Source organism: Plecotus auritus (assembly GCF_963455305.1).
Source record: "Plecotus auritus genome assembly, chromosome: 6".
In the NCBI taxonomy this organism is placed as follows: domain Eukaryota; kingdom Metazoa; phylum Chordata; class Mammalia; order Chiroptera; family Vespertilionidae; genus Plecotus; species Plecotus auritus.
Window position 1 is genome coordinate 94,726,270 of NC_137773.1, and position 19,746 is coordinate 94,746,015.

The following is a 19,746-nucleotide window of genomic DNA, read 5'->3' on the forward strand; positions in this document are numbered from 1 at the left end:
TCGTATTGATAAAGACTAACAGCAATTTAAGCAAACATAATCAGTCAGGAGGAGCTATGGGAGAAGCTAGCACTAATGGAATTTCTCACACTGTATGTAATCGGGAGAGCCCTACAGGAAGAACTCTATGTTTATAAAACTCCATGGTTCTAACTTCCCCTTCCATCTTTCTTTCCCTTCCATAAGGACCCCTCCATCTGGGCACACAGGCTAGAGTGTGCATGTGGCTTGGCATGTCTGCATGCATGGGTTGAAATACTTTCTATTTCCTGAATAAAGCCTTTTGGTGATGAAACACCTAGTCAATATTATTTTTTAAGTCAATAATATGCACTGTGAAGTTGGAGAAGGGCTCATCTAGACTAGGAATTCTAAATATGACATAAATATGTGTGTTGGGTATTGCAAGTATTTAGCAGCCTGTCTTCAGATATTCCCTCATTGGGAACCACTGAACAGTTTGAGAACTGAAAGCATCATGACAGAGTCTAATCAACACCTTACTGTCATTATAATGTTGGCTTGGTCTCTAAACTTCAAGCCCCACTCTGCAATGGAGAATGAAGTTGATAATTTTATCACTTCAGAGAAAGGACTTTTATAAACTTTAAATCAAATAATGCATATAACATACTAAACTCAGATTGGATAGTATTAAATTATATAATTATGTCTCATAATTAACAAAGGTCTTACAATGTGGGACTAAATAGCAGCTCCTATCTTCTGATATAAGTAATAAATTTCTCATTGATTTGGCAAATGTGTCAAGAAGCCAAGGAGGGTGGTGCCCAAGCTTCACATCAAAGTCACACAGTTCTCTCCCTTGTTGAAGAGAGAAATTGCAATTTTCTGGACATATCATGGCTTGTGCCTCACAAAAATAAGTGCTTTCAAAATCCAAGGTTCCTTGTCAGGCCATTTCCTCAGTCTTGGACTTTTGAGAAAATGTAATTCAAAGTTGGGTAAGGTCCTGGGAGATGAAACCTCAAGAGGGTCATAGAGAAGGAGTAACAAAAACAAGATTCACTTAACATCTAACCTGGTCCTTTGGGAACAAAGAATCAACAGGAAATTTTTCCATTCTGTTCAGACCAATGGGAAACCGGATGCTCAGAGGTGGGAGCAACAATGCAAACAGGTATCTAATGAGCAGATAAAGAAGGAGTAATATCTCCTCTGCAGCAGACTCACAACCTGTGAACATTAGGCTGGAACAGAACATAGGTTTTTGTTTTGGGGTCTCAAGTCTGACTCTGAGACTAATGCTTGACTCCTTTCTGCTCTTTTGTCTGAGAACAGAGCTTCTGCCTCCAACATTAACCATCCGGGGAGCAATTCAGACTTCTACAAGGAGCCCTTCCTTTCAGAGACCCCAACCAGGTGAGTCTGAGAGTGCAGCAGATGCTGTGGGAAGATTCAAGGAATGCATCCCAGAATTTCTCCCTGAGTAACCTGAGAGCCTAACCAGGCCAGCTCAGAGCTGAGAGACTGCCATATCTGTTTGCTAGGCAGGCGAATACATAGTTAATACATTCAGTATGCTAGATTAGTTTTCTCCTGAAAACACTGCTGTTTGGCATAGAATTCCTTTATATGTGTATAGATGGATTTAGGAGAATGGATGAAAATTTATTAATTTTGTGTGGTCAGTTCTATCAGTCTGTCATATTGTGTCTTCTCCCATTACTTTTAAATGTAAAAAGTTCTACATCTTTCACCTTGGCAAAAACAATCTTTTGCATTCAATTAATTATCTTTTCTATCCAGTTTCTAAGCATAATCTATGTTTACATAGGTAGAAATTATAACTGTATATACTGCATTCTCCACTAACTTTTAAAAGTATATTTTAGTATTTTTATTTCCACACCCTTGCCCATATATCTGGAATTGGAGACCTATACTAATGTGATTAAAGTTTTGTGGGAGGTTTTTTGGCTTTTCTTTTGTTTCACAATTTTATTCCATTTTATTAATGCATTATTTGAATACACAATATTCAACCATGTTTATTTCCCTGCCATTTATTATATTATGAATATTCCATACCTTGACTTTTTTTCCATATAAAAGCACACATTTATAAAATTACATAAATGAACAAAGTCAGTGAACTCCCTGTTCATTTCACCTCACATTATACAAAGAAGGCCCAGTACAATGCAATAAGGTGCTATGATATCACAGTCTCAGGGGTAAAAATGTAATGACAGGGGATCAATTGTTGTGGCATAAGCAGGATTTTATAAAAAAAAAATGTTCTGGGATGATTTGTAGGTTGACAAGGAACAGAACCAGGACTAGTACCCACCCATCAGTGTGTCACAAAGGAGATGAAAACTCAAAGCCAAAGTAACAAAGAAAGATGCTATTGAGCCAATAAACCACCAGAGTGACCTAATAAACGCGGCATAGGTGCAGGGATCACAATTAGATCAGAGGCTGGGGAGGACGCTGTGATGAGGCCAGTGGAGCAGGGAAGGTCCAGTCAGTGTGTGGTCCCTTGAGTCCCAGGTAACTTCAGCACCCAATCTGGCTCCCTTTTCTCTCTGCACCTGGCCCTCTGCTGGGCTTTTCACTTATTTTCCCTTCATCATCAGGAAATGGCTTTTTAAGCTGTCCTTGCATTTATTGTGTTAAATTCCAGATTTGTTTCACTGTTTCCCAAAATAAGACATGCCTTTTACATTGTGACCCAGCATTTTTGCACACACACACACACACACACACACACACACAAACACACACACACACGCACGAGAGAACAAAGGGAACCATGAAATGATTATGAAAGTACCCTCACTGTGTATGACACACTCTAACACTTTCTTTTGTGCCTCCTTGACTCCATTCTATTTCATTCTTACAACTGTAATCTGACACCCTGATGGCTCCTGAACTCAGAATATGAACACTTCTCAAGCATGTCCTCCACACCTAACTTCATAGAATCCTGTCATAGAATACATGTTTATTCAGTCACACTAAACTAAATCTGAAGGGGAGAATGAGTTTGTATAACGTGTTATATGCCTCAAGTACTCAGAGTCTTGCAAGAAACAAAGACATGGAATTAAATAAAAATCTCACCATGGGTGCCCTAACACTTAGATTAAGGGCATGAGAAAGTGACCTTTTCCTGTGCTAATGCTAGAAAAAGAAAGGTTCTTGAAGGAGAGGATCCAGTCTCTCTGAAAGAGGAATTGGAGTTTGGAGGATTGGGGGGTGGGGGGGGGCGGGAAATTCCAAAAACACCTGTGGAGAGATCCCAAGCAGAGGAAAGCAAGCCCATAAAGGCTCTGAGCCCTGAGGCTGTGGTGTCAGGTGAAGCTGGAGTCAAGATCAATGTTTAGGAGACCAGTGTGAGGGAGGCCAGGGCTCTGTGAGGGTGGAGCAGGCTGAAAGTTCACAAAAACTTTAGCCTCGTGTTTGAAGCTACGTAATTTTGGCTTCTATCTCCAGTGAGGTATGACTAGGGGAGGAATTTTAATCAGTGAGTTCAGTGATCAGCATTAAAGTTCTCTCTGAGTCAATGTGTTTATTTGGCTAGAGGGGTGCCCACCTGTTAGATGGAAGAGATAACAGGGAACTGAATTGTGAAATTGGAGACCGAGGTGTTGGGAAGCAATAAAGACATTTGAGAGGTAGAATAATCAGCCTCATCCCATCACAGTGGTAACCATTCATTTACCAACAAGAAGGAAGTACACCACGCTCTCTCTACGTACAGCATATTGATTATCTGTCCACCATCATGGGCTGATGGATACTGCAATCTTCACCATCAGATGAAGATATTAACAATTATTAGGTGTAGCATTAACTGGTTTGGCTCAGTGGATAGAGCATCGACCTGAGACTGAAGGGTCACAGGTTCAATTCCGGTCAAGGACACATTCCTGGGTTGCGGGCTTGATCCCAGTAAGGGGTGTGCAGAAGGCAGCTGACCAATGATCTTCTCTCATCATTGATGTTTCTTTCTCTTTCTCTCCTTAACCTTTCCTCTCTGAAATCAATAAAAATATATTTTTTTAGAAAAAGACAAAGAGAGAGTCTTAAAAGCAGCAAGAGAAAAGAAGTTCGTTACCTACAAGGGAGCACACATACAACTCTCAGCTGATTTCTCAACAGAAACATTGCAGGCCAGAAGGGAGTGGTAAGATATATTCAGTGATAAATATCAAGGACCTACAACCGAGATTACTCAACCCAGCCAAGTTACCATTTAAAATTAAAGGTCAGATAAAGAGCTTCACATACAACAAAAAGCTAAAGGAGTTCATCACCATCAAACCAGTATTACAAGAAATGTTGAAGGGTATTTTTTAGAAGAAGAAGAAAAAGAAGAGGAGGAGGAGGAAGGAAGGAGAAGGAAAAGGAGAGGGAGAAGAAGGAGGAGGAGGAAGAAGAGGAGGAGACAAAGGGGGAAGGGGAAGGAAAAGAAGGAGTAGGATGAGGGGGAGGAGGAAAAAAAGGAGGCAAAGAAAAAGATCGAAAACCTGAACTATAGAATTACAATAAAAACATATCTATCAATAATTGAAACTAAAAATCAAGATAAATGAACAAAGAATCTAATGAACAAAATAAACTGATGAACAAAATAGAACTAGGGGCATGGAGGCATGGGACAGACTGATGAATCTCAGAGGAAAGGGGGAGAGTAGGAAGGAGATTAACCAAAGAACTTACATACATATATGCATTACCTATGGACACAGAAAATAGGATGGTGAAGACCTGCAGTGGAGTGGCAACTGCGTAAAGGGGGTGATGGGGTGAAAAAGGGGGACATCTGCAATATTCTCAATTATAATGATTTTAAAACAAACAAACAAACAAAAACATGTGTAATCCATGACCACCTTGGGAAAAGGTCTGAGGAGGACAGAAATTCCTAATCAGAGATGTCATGGGTTGGGGTGTGTGTCTTAAAGGGTTTGATATGTTGAAAAAATAGCTATTGATTACTTTACTGCAAAATATAATTGTAGCACATCAACTATGTTAGTAATAGCCATCTGTTTAAAAATTGATCATGCTATTTTTTTCTTTCCTACTAGTCACCTACACCACATGAGACAAGGCAATGATACCCCAATTTCAGAATTTCTTCTTCTGGGATTTTCAGAGGAACCAGAACTGCAGCCCCTCATATTTGGGCTTTTCCTCTCCATGTACATGATCACTGTGTTGGGAAACCTGCTCATCATCCTGGCCGTCACCTCAGATTCTCACCTCCACACACCCATGTACTTCTTCCTCTCCAATCTGTCCTTGGTAGACATCTGTTTCACCTCCACCACCATCCCAAAGATGCTGGTGAACATCCTGACACAGAGCAAAGTCATAACCTATGAAGGCTGCATCACACAGATGTATTTTTTCATACTATTTGCGATGTTGGATAACATCCTCTTGACCGTGATGGCCTATGACCGGTTTGTGGCCATCTGCCACCCCCTGCACTACATGGTCATCATGAACCCCCGACTCTGTGGGCTGCTGGTTCTGGTGTCTTGGATCATAAGTGGCCTGAATTCCTTGTTACAAAGTGTAATGGTATTGCAGCTGTCATTCTGTACAGACATTAAAATCACACACTTTTTTTGTGAAATGAAACAGGTTGTCCAACTTGCCTGTTCCGACACCTTTCTTAGTGACATGGTGATGTATTTTGTAACTGCACTACTAGGTGGTGGTCCCCTAGCTGGTATCATCTACTCTTACTCTAAGATAGTGTCCTCCATACGTGCAATTCCATCAGCTCAGGGGAAGTATAAAGCATTTTCTACCTGTGCATCTCACCTCTCGGTTGTCTCCTTATTTTATGGTACAAGCCTAGGAGTGTATCTCAGCTCTGCTGCTACCCACAGCTCACACTCAAGTGCAGCAGCCTCAGTGATGTATGCCGTGGTCACACCCATGCTGAACCCCTTCATCTACAGTCTCAGGAACAAGGACATAAAGAGGGCCCTGAAAAGATTCCATGGGATGGCAGGTACAAAAGGGACAATCCTAATAAGGTAGAAAAAGTGCTCCAAGACCCAAAACCAGAAATTGAGATTCTTTCATGAGATTGTAGTTTTCAGACTTGGTCCTTGTATGCTGTCCTTGAATTTCCTTTGTTTGTTTCAACTCTTCTATACAATTTAAGTAAACATTTTATTAAGCTCTCTGCTTTGTCTGTTATATGACAGTTGTTCCCTTTGTCTTTTTTGTACCTTCACAAAGTTTTTTCCAACCTTGATCAGAAATATTTGGAAGTTTTCATTTAATTCACTGGCCACATTGATGTCTTAACAATAATTTCTTCTCAAATGACTTGTATCATTGTAAGTAATTTGTTCTGGTGTTCACCATGTGTCCCTCATTCTTTGTACATTGGTACCTTAACTGATCTTGCTGATACTGTAGACTTTATGACTGTTCCCTATAAGTCTCATTCTATTGATAGTGATGCAATAGGATAAGAATTCCTGGGCACTGGCCTGTGTCCTACTACTTTTTCCTCAGACCAGAGCCATTGTTATCACTAGATGGATCCTTATGATCCTTATTATGATTGCAACAACCATCATGGAGCTATGAAAATGTAAGTTTTATTACTCACAGGTCCAGCATGCCCACATGCCACACAGGATAGTGAATGCGTGTGTGTGTGTGTGTGTGTGTGTGTGTGTGTGTGTGTGTGTGTGAAAGAGAGAGACATACAGACGGAGAGACAGAAAATGGACTTCGACTGAAGGGCTCCGCCTGTATTGAGTTCCAAGACAGGATGGCTAGGCTTTTGTGGGTTCACTTTTTCTTTAAAACATAAGAGTTGGAATTAGGGCAGGGGAAGGAAAAGCAGGGTCACACAAATGGTCAGTTATCTAGGTTACTCAGAGTTTTCTACAAGGGGAATTTAATAATATGTTACTCTTGTGTGAAAATCACAAAAATTCTGTGTTTAATTCCATATAAACTTTGCTTCCTAGATATACCTATTGTTTAATGTGAACTTCCTTCCTTTGCTTGTATTGAAATTTTTTCTAATTAAAAATAACATTGCATATATTTCAAGTTCCAAATTAAATTAAAAATAAAAGGATAATTTCGTGGGTGGCAGCAACATGAGTGCTTATGTAGCAGCAGTGTCATACATCTGGCAATATGATTATCTGAGATGGATGTCCTTGAAAAACAGCTTAGTCAGGTACTTGTGCTACAAACATGCTCCTGTATTTCATACATAATTTCCAGGTTTTATTGTCTTATTTAGATGAGTGTCCAATGTGGCAATTATAAGAACCACAAGGGTCCATCTAGTCACGATATTGACTCTGGTCTCAAAAGAAGTAGTAGGACCTAGGACAGTGCCCAGGCATTCCTACCCTATTGTATCATTATCAATAGACTGAGACTTATAGAAAACAATTATTACTTCCATATTTACTGGCAAAACTTGATTACCAAATACCAATCTCCCAGTGGAATCTACTTGGAAGCATACATGAGAGGCTCAGAGACAGAAAGAGACAGTGAGGTACCGTTTATATGACATTCTGACCTAAAGATGAGGTAAAGCACCTGGAGCTACAGAAGGGAGGAAGGACATTTAGGACAATAAGAAGAAAAGGCTCAGTAATTAGAAATTTGCCCTGCCCTAGATATAGGTCACAAAATGTTATCTCTGATGATAACTCTTACTATTGGCAAGACTCAAAATTTAAATTCTTTAAGGGAGAGGTAAAAGTTCTTATCTGGGAACTAAAGGGGAGCTCAGAGGCAATGTACAAAATAGAAGGTTTTTATAGGAGAAAGGGAGGGGAAAGGAGCTATTAAAAACAGAGAAAAAAAGGGATTATTTGGGGGCCATGACATCTTTTATTTGGAGGAAGAGGAGAGGAAGGATTTCTATCAGACAAATTCTCTCTTCTTTCTGTGGGGAATATGGAGGGCCCATGTGACAGATTACCTTACTGGTTTTTGACCATAAAATTCAAGGCTGCTTGATTAAAATTAAGCTTCTGGGAGAGGTTGAAACTTCCATTAAATCCAGTATGAAATCTAGATTTAGCATCATGGGTTTTTAACTGGAGTGATGCCATTTTGGGCCTGTGGTTTTCTCTTTAACAATAGTATGCACATTAACAATATTAAACACAGAATATCCATAAACACAGAATATCTTTCATTTATTTGTGCCTTTTTCAATATTTTTAGCAATGTTTTATACTTTATTTCTAAGTATTTAATTCTTTCTGATGCAATTAGAAATTGAATTGTTCTCTTAATTTCTCTTCTGACTGATCATATAGATGTAAATGAATATTATATATTTACTTTTTATCATGTATCATTATTGAACCTATTTATGAGTTCTAAGAAATTTTTAAAATAATTCATTGGAGTATAATAACATAAAATAAAATGAACATACCAGTAGTTACAGCAATATTTGCTGAATTAAAGGAGTTATGCAAAAATTAACAGTACATACTGCAAAGGTTCATATATATAATTCAAAAAACATACAAAAGCTTTAATTGCTTTATTATATAATCATAAAAAATGTAATTAACCTGATTCTCTGTTTCCTTATTTCTGCTGGTGATATAGAATAATAAACTTAATTCTGGTAGATAATGGTAGAAATAAATAAAATGTTTTTTAAACATAGAGTATATCTAATAATTCTTCCATAGGTAGGAAGTGTATGTACATATACATGTATGCACATTTGTATATGATTTTCTTTCAAATAAACAAAACACACAAAGACCTAACACAGACACACTAATAATCTCACCTTTAATGTTGAAACAAAATTTTAAAGAAATTTGGTGACATTGAAATTAAGGAATGAATGATTAAATTAATATGAAACTAATATAATTTAGAAATTTAGATACAGTGTAACATAGAAGGTTGACCTTAATTTTAGTAACAAATTACATTTCCTATATTAATGCACAAAGACCTCAAAGTCTGAACCACATTTACTTCTGTCACTGAAGAGTTTGTCCACCAGGCACCAGGTTAGTCACACACACTAAACATGAGATTTGTAGTGGAGAGATTAGATTCACTTTATTGGTAGCCCTGTACAAGGAGAATGGAAAAGCTAGTGCTCAAAACCCTAAATCCTGGTTCCTTTACTGGCAGTTGGTTTTAATGGGTGAAATTGGGGATAGGGGTTTTCAGTGGGTGATCAGCTCATGGGTATATTCTGATTGGTTGGAGCTGGTGTTACAATGAGATTATTTTAGGAGTTGTGATCATCAGTCATCCTATGTCAGCTAAACTGGGGTTTATGTGACTGTGGTCGATGATAGTCAGTGGTTTTCTACCTGGTAGGACATTTCAGTTGTTATAAAACCAACTCAAGGTATGTGTCACTATGTTATCACAGATTCCAGAGCGGGGACTAGTGCCACAAGACCCTGATTTATCAGCAAAAGGTTCTCAGGTCTGTTTCCTTGCAAGTGGGCCATTGAGAGTAGGGGTTTGGTTGAGAAGGGATTCTGTTTTGGTTTCAATTTTACGAAATTGGGAATTCACTAGATCTGTTAATGGATCAGAATCACCAAATTGACTTTAGAATTTTTTTCCTCTGCTTAATGTGAAATTTCAACACAAATGCCCTTACCAAAGAAAGCTAATAAAATGAATTAAGAGCTAAAATTGCATTTTCTCCCAAAAATTGTTATTTGATAAATGTATTAAATTCCTGCTGCTGCTATAACAAATTACAGCAGTGGGGTACAAAAAAAAAACAATTTTATGCTTTTACTGTCTTTGCGATCAGAAGCCTGAAATGCATCTCAGTGGACTAAAATCAAAATGTTCGAAGGGCTCGGTTTCTTCTGGAAGCTTCATGGGAAAATCCAGTTCTTCTCCCATTCCAATTTCTCATGGCCACAAGCATTCCTTGGCTCGTGACCCCTTTTCTGTCTCCAAAGCCAGCAGTGTAGCATCTTTCCTCTGATTTCAACTATTCTTCCATGTTCTGTTACCACGGTGATTACATTATTTCCACCTACATAGTCACAACCAACGTTATAATTTTTTGGAATTTTTATGAATTTATTTGAGCCAAACTGACAACTGCTGGGAAGAAAATCTCAAGGGATTGGGAAAATGCTCCAGAAAATGGAAATTTTGCAGGTTATTTCATACTTTAGAATCAAAGGATGAGATGTCAGGGGTTACATGTAATTCATTGCTGGTAGAGTAAGAGGATGGAAGAAAGCAAAGCAGAGACGTCTCTGAGATTGGATAAAAAGTAAAACAAACAGATACACGTTCTTTTACATTGGTAGGTACATGATAGCTGACTTTTACAGCACATAGGGATGGTACGTGGGCAGCAAAATAACCATGTGGTCTTGTGGTCTGGTGCCATGGTTGTGACTTCGAGGGGTCTGGAAAAAAAGTTTACGCTGACCTTTCAAAGGTCTGCTATCTTAAATGCACAAAGGCAATAGGCAATTTCAAAGTTCAAGATTGACTTATGTCAAGGAAGCTACAGCCTACATGACTACCCACCATGACCTGCTTTTAGTAAAAAAAATTTACATTCAGACCACTTATGTGGTTACTTTACTCTCTGGGCTTGTAAGGCCCACCATGTGGGTTTCTCCTGAGCTTGTCAGGTTTAGTATGTGGTGCCTTCTTTATCTATACTTATGTAAATTAACTAAACACGGCATTTATCACATCCTCTGGGTCATTTTAGTCAATGATGGACCATGTATACAAAGTGGTTGCCAGATGGTGGGGCAAAGATGAAGAAACAAAGCAGGCAATGCTGTAGGATATAACAGAATTTACTATAAGGTCATTTATTTACAGAAGATTGGGTTGGAGTAGAAGAGACAACCCAGAAATTTTGCAAAGATTATTCTCCACTAACAGACCCATTTAGTTGTTTTTTTATAGTATAACTAGAGGCCTGGTGCATGAAATTCATACACTGGGGGTGGGGGGTTGTCCCTCAGTCCAGCCTGCACCATCTCCAATCTGGGACCCCTTGAGGGATGTCCCACTTTCTGATCCTGGTGGGATCGGGCCTAAACGGGCAGTCAGACATCCCTCTCACAATTCAGGACTGCTTGCTCCCAACCACTTGCCAGCCTGCCCGTCTGATTGCCCCTAACCACTCTTCTGCCATCCTGATCGACGCCTAACTGCTCCCCTGCCAGCATGGTCACTCCTAAATGCCCTCCCCTGCTGGCCTGGTCTCCCCCCAACTGCCCTCCCCTGCAGGCCTGGTCGACTCTAACTGTTCTCCCTTGCCAGCCTGGTCGTCCCTACCTGCTCTCTCCTACCTGCCTGGTTGCCCACAACTGCCCTCCTCTGCAGGCCTGGTTCCCCCCAATTGCCCTCTCCCATAGGCCTGGTCTAGCCCACCTGCCCTCCCCTGCAGGCCTGGTCCCCCCCAAACTGTCCTCCCCTGCAGGCTTCATCACCCCCAACTTCCCTCCTCTGCCAGTGCAGTCACCCCTAACTGCCCTCCCCTGCATGCCTGGTTGCCCACAACTGCCTTCCCCTGCTGACCATCCTGTGGTGGCCATCTTGTTACCACATCTTGTGTGGTAGCCATCTTGTGTGTTGGAGTGATGGTCAATTTGCATATTACCTCTTTATTATATAAGACTAGGATATTAATGATTGACAAGACAAAAGGCCAAAGATTGTCAGGGACCACACCTCCTGGTGGTCTTGTGATAGATGGCTATTTATAATCAATACTATCACCAGATTGATATTTATCTCAGTTGTCATGCCATTCCACCTATTTTTAACAACAATATTCATAGCTATATTTTAAGAAATTAGAAAGCTTCAATATGCTTACTAAGGACAGTGCAGTTAGTCAAAAGTCACAGCATGAAACTTAAAAATCAAATGAAATGCAACACACAGAATTGAAATTAGTCTGGTTCACATCTATATCTATATAGTGATTCCATAAGATTATAATTCCCATCACCTATTGACATTATAACCAGGGTAATCTCATAATGTAATGCTTGAGAGAAATACTTACCATCATGTTACAGTTACCTACCATATTCAATACAGTAACAGGCTAGACAGGTTTATAGCATAGGCACTGTAGGGGAACAGAGTTTGTCACCCCAAAATATGTCTCTTTGGCATAAAAATTATTTTAAGCTGGTTAATTTTAAGCAACAGCAGACATGGAAGACACACAAGCTGCCTTCTGTAAGAGACATTTATATCTGTAAGAAAAAACTCCATTTGTAAGGATGTCTCCCTTGCCATACCAGGAGTGGACAAGGGGACTTTATTAATGCAAAACACAATGACTTAAATATGCATAACAACTTGACCCCGTCTACTGGGCTTTTTCCAGGTAACCTCCAATAACTGACTGTCTCCTATTCCAACAGCTTCTTAAAGATGGTAGTTAATGTGGTAGCTCAGGCATTTCAAGGAGTTAGTTTTCCTAAGTCTGTCCCAGGTATACAGAGGGTATACATGCTATTAAACTTTTATTACTTTTTCTCCTATTAAGTATTTTATTATAAGGATGTATCAGCCAAGAATTCAGAAAGTAAGAGGTAAGTTTATTTTTCCTCCTCTACAGAGCAATAGGCTATAGACATCGCTTACATGTGCAGTAGGCTGTACCATCTAGTGTGTGTAAGTGACTCTATGATGTCACCTAACCTAATGATGCATTTTCAGAATGTATCCCATCATTGACTGGTACATGACTATACAGTTTTTACTCAAAATGTTATGCCAACACAAGTACACAGAAGAAAACATAGGTACAGAATTTATGAACCTTGGTCTTAGAGAGAATTTTATGAATTTGACCCTAAAGTCAAGAGAAGCAAAAGCAAAAATAAATGAATAGGCCCTGGCCAGGTGGCCCAGTTAGTTGGAGCATTGCCCTATACCCAACCCCTCTTTTGGGTACCTCTTGAAAAAATTTATTTGCAGTGATATATGTACTCCTATATTCATTGCAACATTATTCACAATGGTGAAAACATAGAAACAACCAAAGTGTCCTTTGATAGGTGATTGAATAAAGATGTGCTACATATGTATATACAATGAAAAACTACTTGGGGGGTCGGGGAATGGCAGCAGAATAGACAGACGTTTTCCGAGCCTTGTCCCGGAGCAGAAAGAAAGAATAGCTGAGGGTCGCATGAGGAGTGTTTGCTGGCAAGTTAAGGGACAGCTAAACTCCAGGAGAAGGTGGGGGACTGCTAGACGGGGTTCCCCTGACTGGGCAGCCCCCACTGTGGCTGAGTTCCCTCCCGGAGCTACAGGCTCGGACATGGAGACTACACCATCTTGAAAGGGTAAGTGGAGCTTATTGGAAGCCTGAAAATCCACAACTACAGCACCCACCGAACAGCTGCGAGCCCCAGAACACCAGTCCCCAATTGGCGCAAACACGCGGATTCAGAGGAGCTCTACACTCCACCACGGAAAGGTCAGATTTCGCCTGGGATAAGGTGAGGTCTCTGGTCCCAGCGGGAGAAATGCGTGCACTGCGGGAGCTGGAGGACCAGGGAAGTCTGGGCCTAGAAAAATCCGTGACTGTTGGGGCTGCTGTGATCCGTGAATGAGGATGGGGGTCCTCAGAGCTGCTGACAGAAGGGATCTCTAAAAAGCAACCCATTTTGATCTGACGTGCAGGGACAGCCTATGAATTTCAAAGGTGTGCCAGCTGCTTAGACTTGAGTGCAGACCCATTGTTCACACACTTGGGCTTTTTCCTCTTCAAATCCTTGCTTCTGATTACTAAGCCCAATACATAGGATCACCCAGTTAGGGACACCCTGGGAGACTGCAGGGGAAAGTTGTTTTTCTGGAACATGGGGATCGGAGTGGGGAGTGACCATCGGAGAGCCAGCTCTGAGGCAGCCCACTTCCACAAACCGGTATTGAGTGCCACAGGGAAAGAAGGCTCTAACACTGCCTAGAGAGGCCATAGATAGACCCGGAAGTCAATCCAGAAACACTGCCACCCAGGGGCTGAATCATAAATTGACTCTTGTGTAATCAAAAATAAAGGAATACGAGAAATTAAGACACACTGCCTGCTTAAAAATCAGGACTGGCTTACAACACTGAGGAGCAGTGGATTGCAGGGAACTGCAATACTGTCCAGACTGAGAAACAGGCATGCCAAACAGAACAACAGAGGAAGTGAATGACCTTCACTACTGCACATTTTATTTTTTTTATCTTTTATTTTTATTTTTTTATTTTCATTTCTTGCATCTTTTACTCAAGAAACTATTTTTTTTTCTTTTTTCCTCACTTGATTTTACCTTTTGAATTATTACATTTTTATTTTCGATCAGTATCATTACTACTACTATTTTACCATTTTTTAAGTATCATTTTATTTTCTCTTTATTTTACTTTGGGATTAGTGTTCTACTTTCTATTTTCATATTTCCTTTAGCATTGTTTTACTCCATCTCAACTCTACCTTTATGCCATCACTCTCTTCCTAACCTTTCCCCTTTTGGTGTCCTGTTTATCTTACCCCTTTCCTGCTTTAGATTTTCCCTATTCTTTCTGTTTACCTCTTGATAAAATTTCACCCTACTTATATATCTAATCTACAATCTCCTGCTCCAAGTCCATACACACCTCACTCTTCGCTGTCTTAAATATCCAAAAAATTGTTTTTCTCTCTATACTTTTGTTGTTGTTTACTCAAATATTGATTACATCAAACTTTTATGTTTTTTTGTAAGATTGTTTTGCTTATTCTTTTTGTTTGTTTGTTTTCTTGCTTTGTTTTTGTTTGTTTTTTGCTTCTGTTTTCCCTTGCCTTGCTTGATATTAGTTGGTGTTGTAGTTTGTATTAATCCCCAGGTACTTGTTGCTGGCATTTGCTGGGATTAGTGGTTGTTCTATTGGAGTTTTCTCCCCAAATATATAGTTTGTTCCCCTTTCTCTCTTAGTCTCTTTCTTGTCTCTCTTACTTTTTTATTCCTTTTCCCAATTTCATTTTCACACTCCTTTTTTTTTTCTTCTTATTTCTTTCTTTTTCCTCTTCTTCTTTCTCTCCTATCCCCTAATTTGCCTTTCTCTGGTGGTCACCTTTATTGGAGGTTATTAATATCATGAATACATTTCTGTTCAGTGCCTTGTGTGTTGTACCTGGTTGTGTTGTATTTTGTGCCTTTAAATCAACGAAGGAGAGAGAGAACTACATAACCAGACATCCAGAGAAGGGAGACCATGGGGAGACAAAGAAACAACCTGCATATGAAAGAAAAGCAGGCATCACCAGAAAAGGAAGTAAACGAAATGGAGGCAGGCAACCTGCCAGAGAAAGAATTCAGAGAAATGGTCATAAGGTGGCTGAAAAGAATGGAAGACAAATTCAACAATATGAGTAAGAACCAAGAGGAAATGAAGAAGAACCAAGAAGAAATGAAAAATGACATCGCTGCTGTAAATAACTCAATAGAAAGCATGAAGAGTAGACTAGAAGAAGCAGAGGACCGCATCAGTGAGCTAGAAGACAAGATGGGAAAAAATACCCAAGTAGAGCAGTTTCTAGAAAAAAAAAAAAAAAGCTGGAGGAGAGCCTAAGGGAACTTTGGGACAACACAAAACAAAACAACATCCAAAAAATAAAGGTTCCAGAAGGAAAGGAAACTGAGCAAGGAAAAGAAAACCTTTTTGAAGAAATAATGACAGAAAACTTCCCTGATATAGAGAAGAAAAAACCCACACAAATCCAAGAAGCTCACAGAGTTCCAAGCAAAATGAACCCCAAAAGACCGACACGAAGGCACATTATAATTAAGTTGGCAAACACCAACGACAAAGTAAGAATCTTAAAAGCGGCCAGAGAGAGACAGAAAGTTACCTACAAAGGAACCCCCATCAGACTAGCGACTGATTTCTCAACAGAAACTCATCAGGCCAGAAGGGAATGGAATGAAATATACAAAGTCATGCAAAGGAAGGGTCTGAATCCAAGAATACTGTACCCAGCAAGGCTATCAATCAAAATTGAAGGTAAAATTAGGAGCTTCACAGACAAAAAAGGACTAAGGCAATTTATTACCACCAAACCAGCAATGCAAGAAATGCTAAAGGATCTGCTGTAAAAAAAAAAAAAAGAAATAGGAAGCGAAGAAGGAACACAGGTGTAAAGAATAGGAATGGCGACAAATAAGTACCTATCAATAATAACTTTAAATGTAAACGGATTAAATGCCCCAATCAAAAGACATAGGGTAATGGATTGGATAAGAAAACACGACCCATATATCTGCTGTCTACAAGAAACCCACCTCAGAAAAAAAGACGCACACAGACTGAGGGTGAAGGGATGGAAAAAGGTTTTCCAGGCAAATGGAACTGAAAAAAAAGCTGGGGTAGCAATACTTATATCTGACAAATTAGATCTCAAACTGAAGGACATAACAAGAGATAAGGAAGGCCACTTCATAATACTAAAGGGAGCAATCCAACAAGAAGAAATAACTCTGGTAAACATATATGCACCCAATACAGGAGCACCCAAATACATAAAAAAACTCCTGGAGGATATCAAGGGAGAGATTGACAGCAATACAATCATAGTAGGAGACTTTAATACCCCACTATCACCATTGGACAAATCCTCTAAACAAAAAATCAGCAAAGAAACATCAATCCTAAATGACTCACTAGACCAGATGGAATTAATTGACATCTTCAGAACATTTCACCCCAAAGCCACAGAATATACATTCTTCTCAAGTGCACATGGGTCATTTTCAAAGATAGACCATATGTTGGGACATAGGCAAAGTCTCTTCAAATTCAAGAAGATAGAAATCATATCAAGCATCTTCACAGACCACAGTGGCATAAAACTGGAAATCAACTACAATAAAAACAACCCAAAGAAATCAAACACATGGAGACTAAACAGCATGCTATTAAACCATGACTGGGTTACCAGAGAGATCAAAGAAGAAATAAAAAACATCATGACAACCAATGACAATGAAAACACTACAATCCAAAATCTATGGGACACAGCGAAAGCAGTGCTGAGAGGGAAGTTCTTAGCTCTACAAGCCTACTGCAAAAAACAAGAAACAGGGGTAATAAATTACCTAACCCAACAACTCAAAGAGTTAGAAAAAGAGCAACAAGAAAAGCCCAGTGTAAGCAGAAGGAAGGAAATAATAAAGATCAGAGCACAGATAAACGACATAGAGACCAAAGAAACAATACAAAAGATCAACAAAACCAAGAGCTGGTTCTTTGAAAGGATAAACAAGATTGATGAACCTCTAGCCAGGCTCACCAAGAAGCAAAGAGAGATGACCCAAATAAACAAAATCAGAAATGAAAGAGGTGAAATAACAACAGATCTCGCCGAAATACAAAGGATGGTTAAAAAATACTACGAACAACTCTATTCCAACAAACTGGACAACCTGGAGGAAATGGACATATTCCTTGAAAAATATAACCTTCCAAAACTCAATCAGGAAGAATCTAAACAGCTCAATATGCCAGTAACTATGGAAGAAATTGAAGCAGTCATCAAAGAGCTTCCGGCAAACAAAAGCCCGGGGCCAGACGGCTTCACAGGAGAGTTTTACCAAACATTCAAGGAAGAACTAAAACCTATCCTCCTCAGACTATTCCAAAAAATTCAAGAGGAAGGAACACTTCCAAGCTCCTTCTATGAAGCCAGCATCACCCTAATACCAAAATCAGATAAAGACAACACAATGAAAGAGAATTACAGGCCAATATCCCTCATGAATGTAGATGCCAAAATCCTCAATAAAATTCTAGCAAATCGGATCCAGCAGTACATTAGAAAGATCATACACCATGACCAAGTAGGGTTTATCCCAGGAATGTAAGGATGGTTCAATATCCGAAAATCAATAAATGTGATACATCACATAAACAAATTGAAAGATAAAAATCACATAGTCATATCAATTGATGCAGAAAAAGCATTTGACAAAATCCAACACCCTTTCTTGATAAAAACTCTCAACAAGGTGGGAATAGAAGGATCATACCTCAACATAATAAAAGCTATATATGATAAACCCACAGCTAACATCATACTCAATGGGCAAAAACTAAAACCATTTCCCCTAAGAACAGGAACAAGACAAGGATGCCGACTCTCACCACTCCTGTTTGACATAGTACTGGAAGTATTAGCCATTGCAATTAGACAAGAAGAAGAAATAAAAGGCATCCAAATTGGAAAAGAAGAAGTAAAGCTGTCCTTATTTGCAGATGACATGATATTGTACATAAAAAACCCGAAAGACTCTATCAAAAAACTAACAGACTTAATAAATGAATTCGGCAAGGTAGCAGGATACAAAATTAACGCCAAGAAATCTATGGCATTTCTATACACCAACAGTGAACTTACAGAAAGAGAGACTAAAAAAGCAATCCCATTTTCCATCGCACCAAAAAAATTAAGATACTTAGGAATAAACCTAACCAAGGAGGTAAAAGACCTATATGCGGAAAACTACAGGACACTGAAAAAAGAGATAGAGGAAGATGTAAACAGATGGAAGAACATACCGTGTTCATGGATTGGTAGAATCAACATCATTAAAATGTCCATACTACCCAAAGCAATCTATAGATTCAATGCACTCCCCATTAAAATACCAACAGCATATTTCACAGACCTAGAAAGAACTCTCCAAAAATTCATCTGGAATAAAAAAAGACCCCGAATAGCCACAGCAATCCTGAGAAAGAAGAATAAAGTAGGAGGGATCTCAATACCAGATTTCAAGCTGTATTACAAAGCCACTGTCCTCAAAACAGCCTGGTACTGGCACAAGAACAGACATATAGATCAATGGAATAGAATAGAGAATCCAGATATCGACCCAAACCAATATGCGCAATTAATATTTGACAAAGGAGGCATGAGCATACAATGGAGTCAAGACAGTCTCTTCAATAAATGGTGTTGGGAAAATTGGACAGATACATGCAAAAAAAATGAAACTAGATCACCAACTTACACCATACACAAAAATAAACTCAAAATGGATACAGGACTTAAATATAAGACGGGAAACCATAAAAATACTAGAGGAATCCTCAGGCAGCAAAATCTCAGACATATGCCAAAAGAACTTCTTCACTGATACTGCCCCTAGGGCAATGGAAGCCAAAGAGAAAATAAACAAATGGGACTACATCAAAATAAAAAGCTTTTGCACAGCAAAAGAAACCATCAACAAAACAACAAGAAACCCCACTGTATGGGAGAACATATTTGCAAATGGTATCACTGATAAAGGTTTAATTTCCAACATCTACAGGCAGCTTATACAACTTAATAAAAGGAAGATAAATGATCCAATAAAAAAATGGGCAACGGACCTAAATAGAATCTTTTCGAAAGAAGACAGAAGGAAGGCCAAGAGACACATGAAAACATGCTCAAAGTCACTAATTATCCGAGAGATGCAAATCAAAACGACAATGCGATACCATCTCACACCTGTCAGAATGGCTATCATCAACAAATCAACAAACGACAAGTGTTGGCGAGGATGCGGAGAAAAAGGAACCCTCGTGCACTGCTGGTGGGAATGCAGACTGGTGCAGCCACTGTGGAGAACAGTATGGAGTTTCCTCAAAAAACTGAAAATGGAACTCCCATTTGACCCAGTAATCCCACTCCTAGGAATATATCCTAAGAAACCAGAAACACCAATCAGAAAGGAT

The 19,746-nt window shown here is 39.3% G+C and overlaps 1 protein-coding gene across 1 annotated transcript; it reads left to right on the plus strand.

Moving 5' to 3' along the window:
• Positions 1-5,079: 5,079 nt before the first annotated feature.
• Positions 5,080-6,033, plus strand: LOC308250415 (olfactory receptor 7A10-like; the record flags this gene model as incomplete). Its single annotated transcript, XM_080673015.1, has 1 exon — positions 5,080-6,033. The coding sequence occupies one exon, from the start codon at positions 5,080-5,082 to the stop codon at positions 6,031-6,033; it is 954 nt and encodes a 317-aa protein (XP_080529141.1).
• Positions 6,034-19,746: the final 13,713 nt, after the last annotated feature.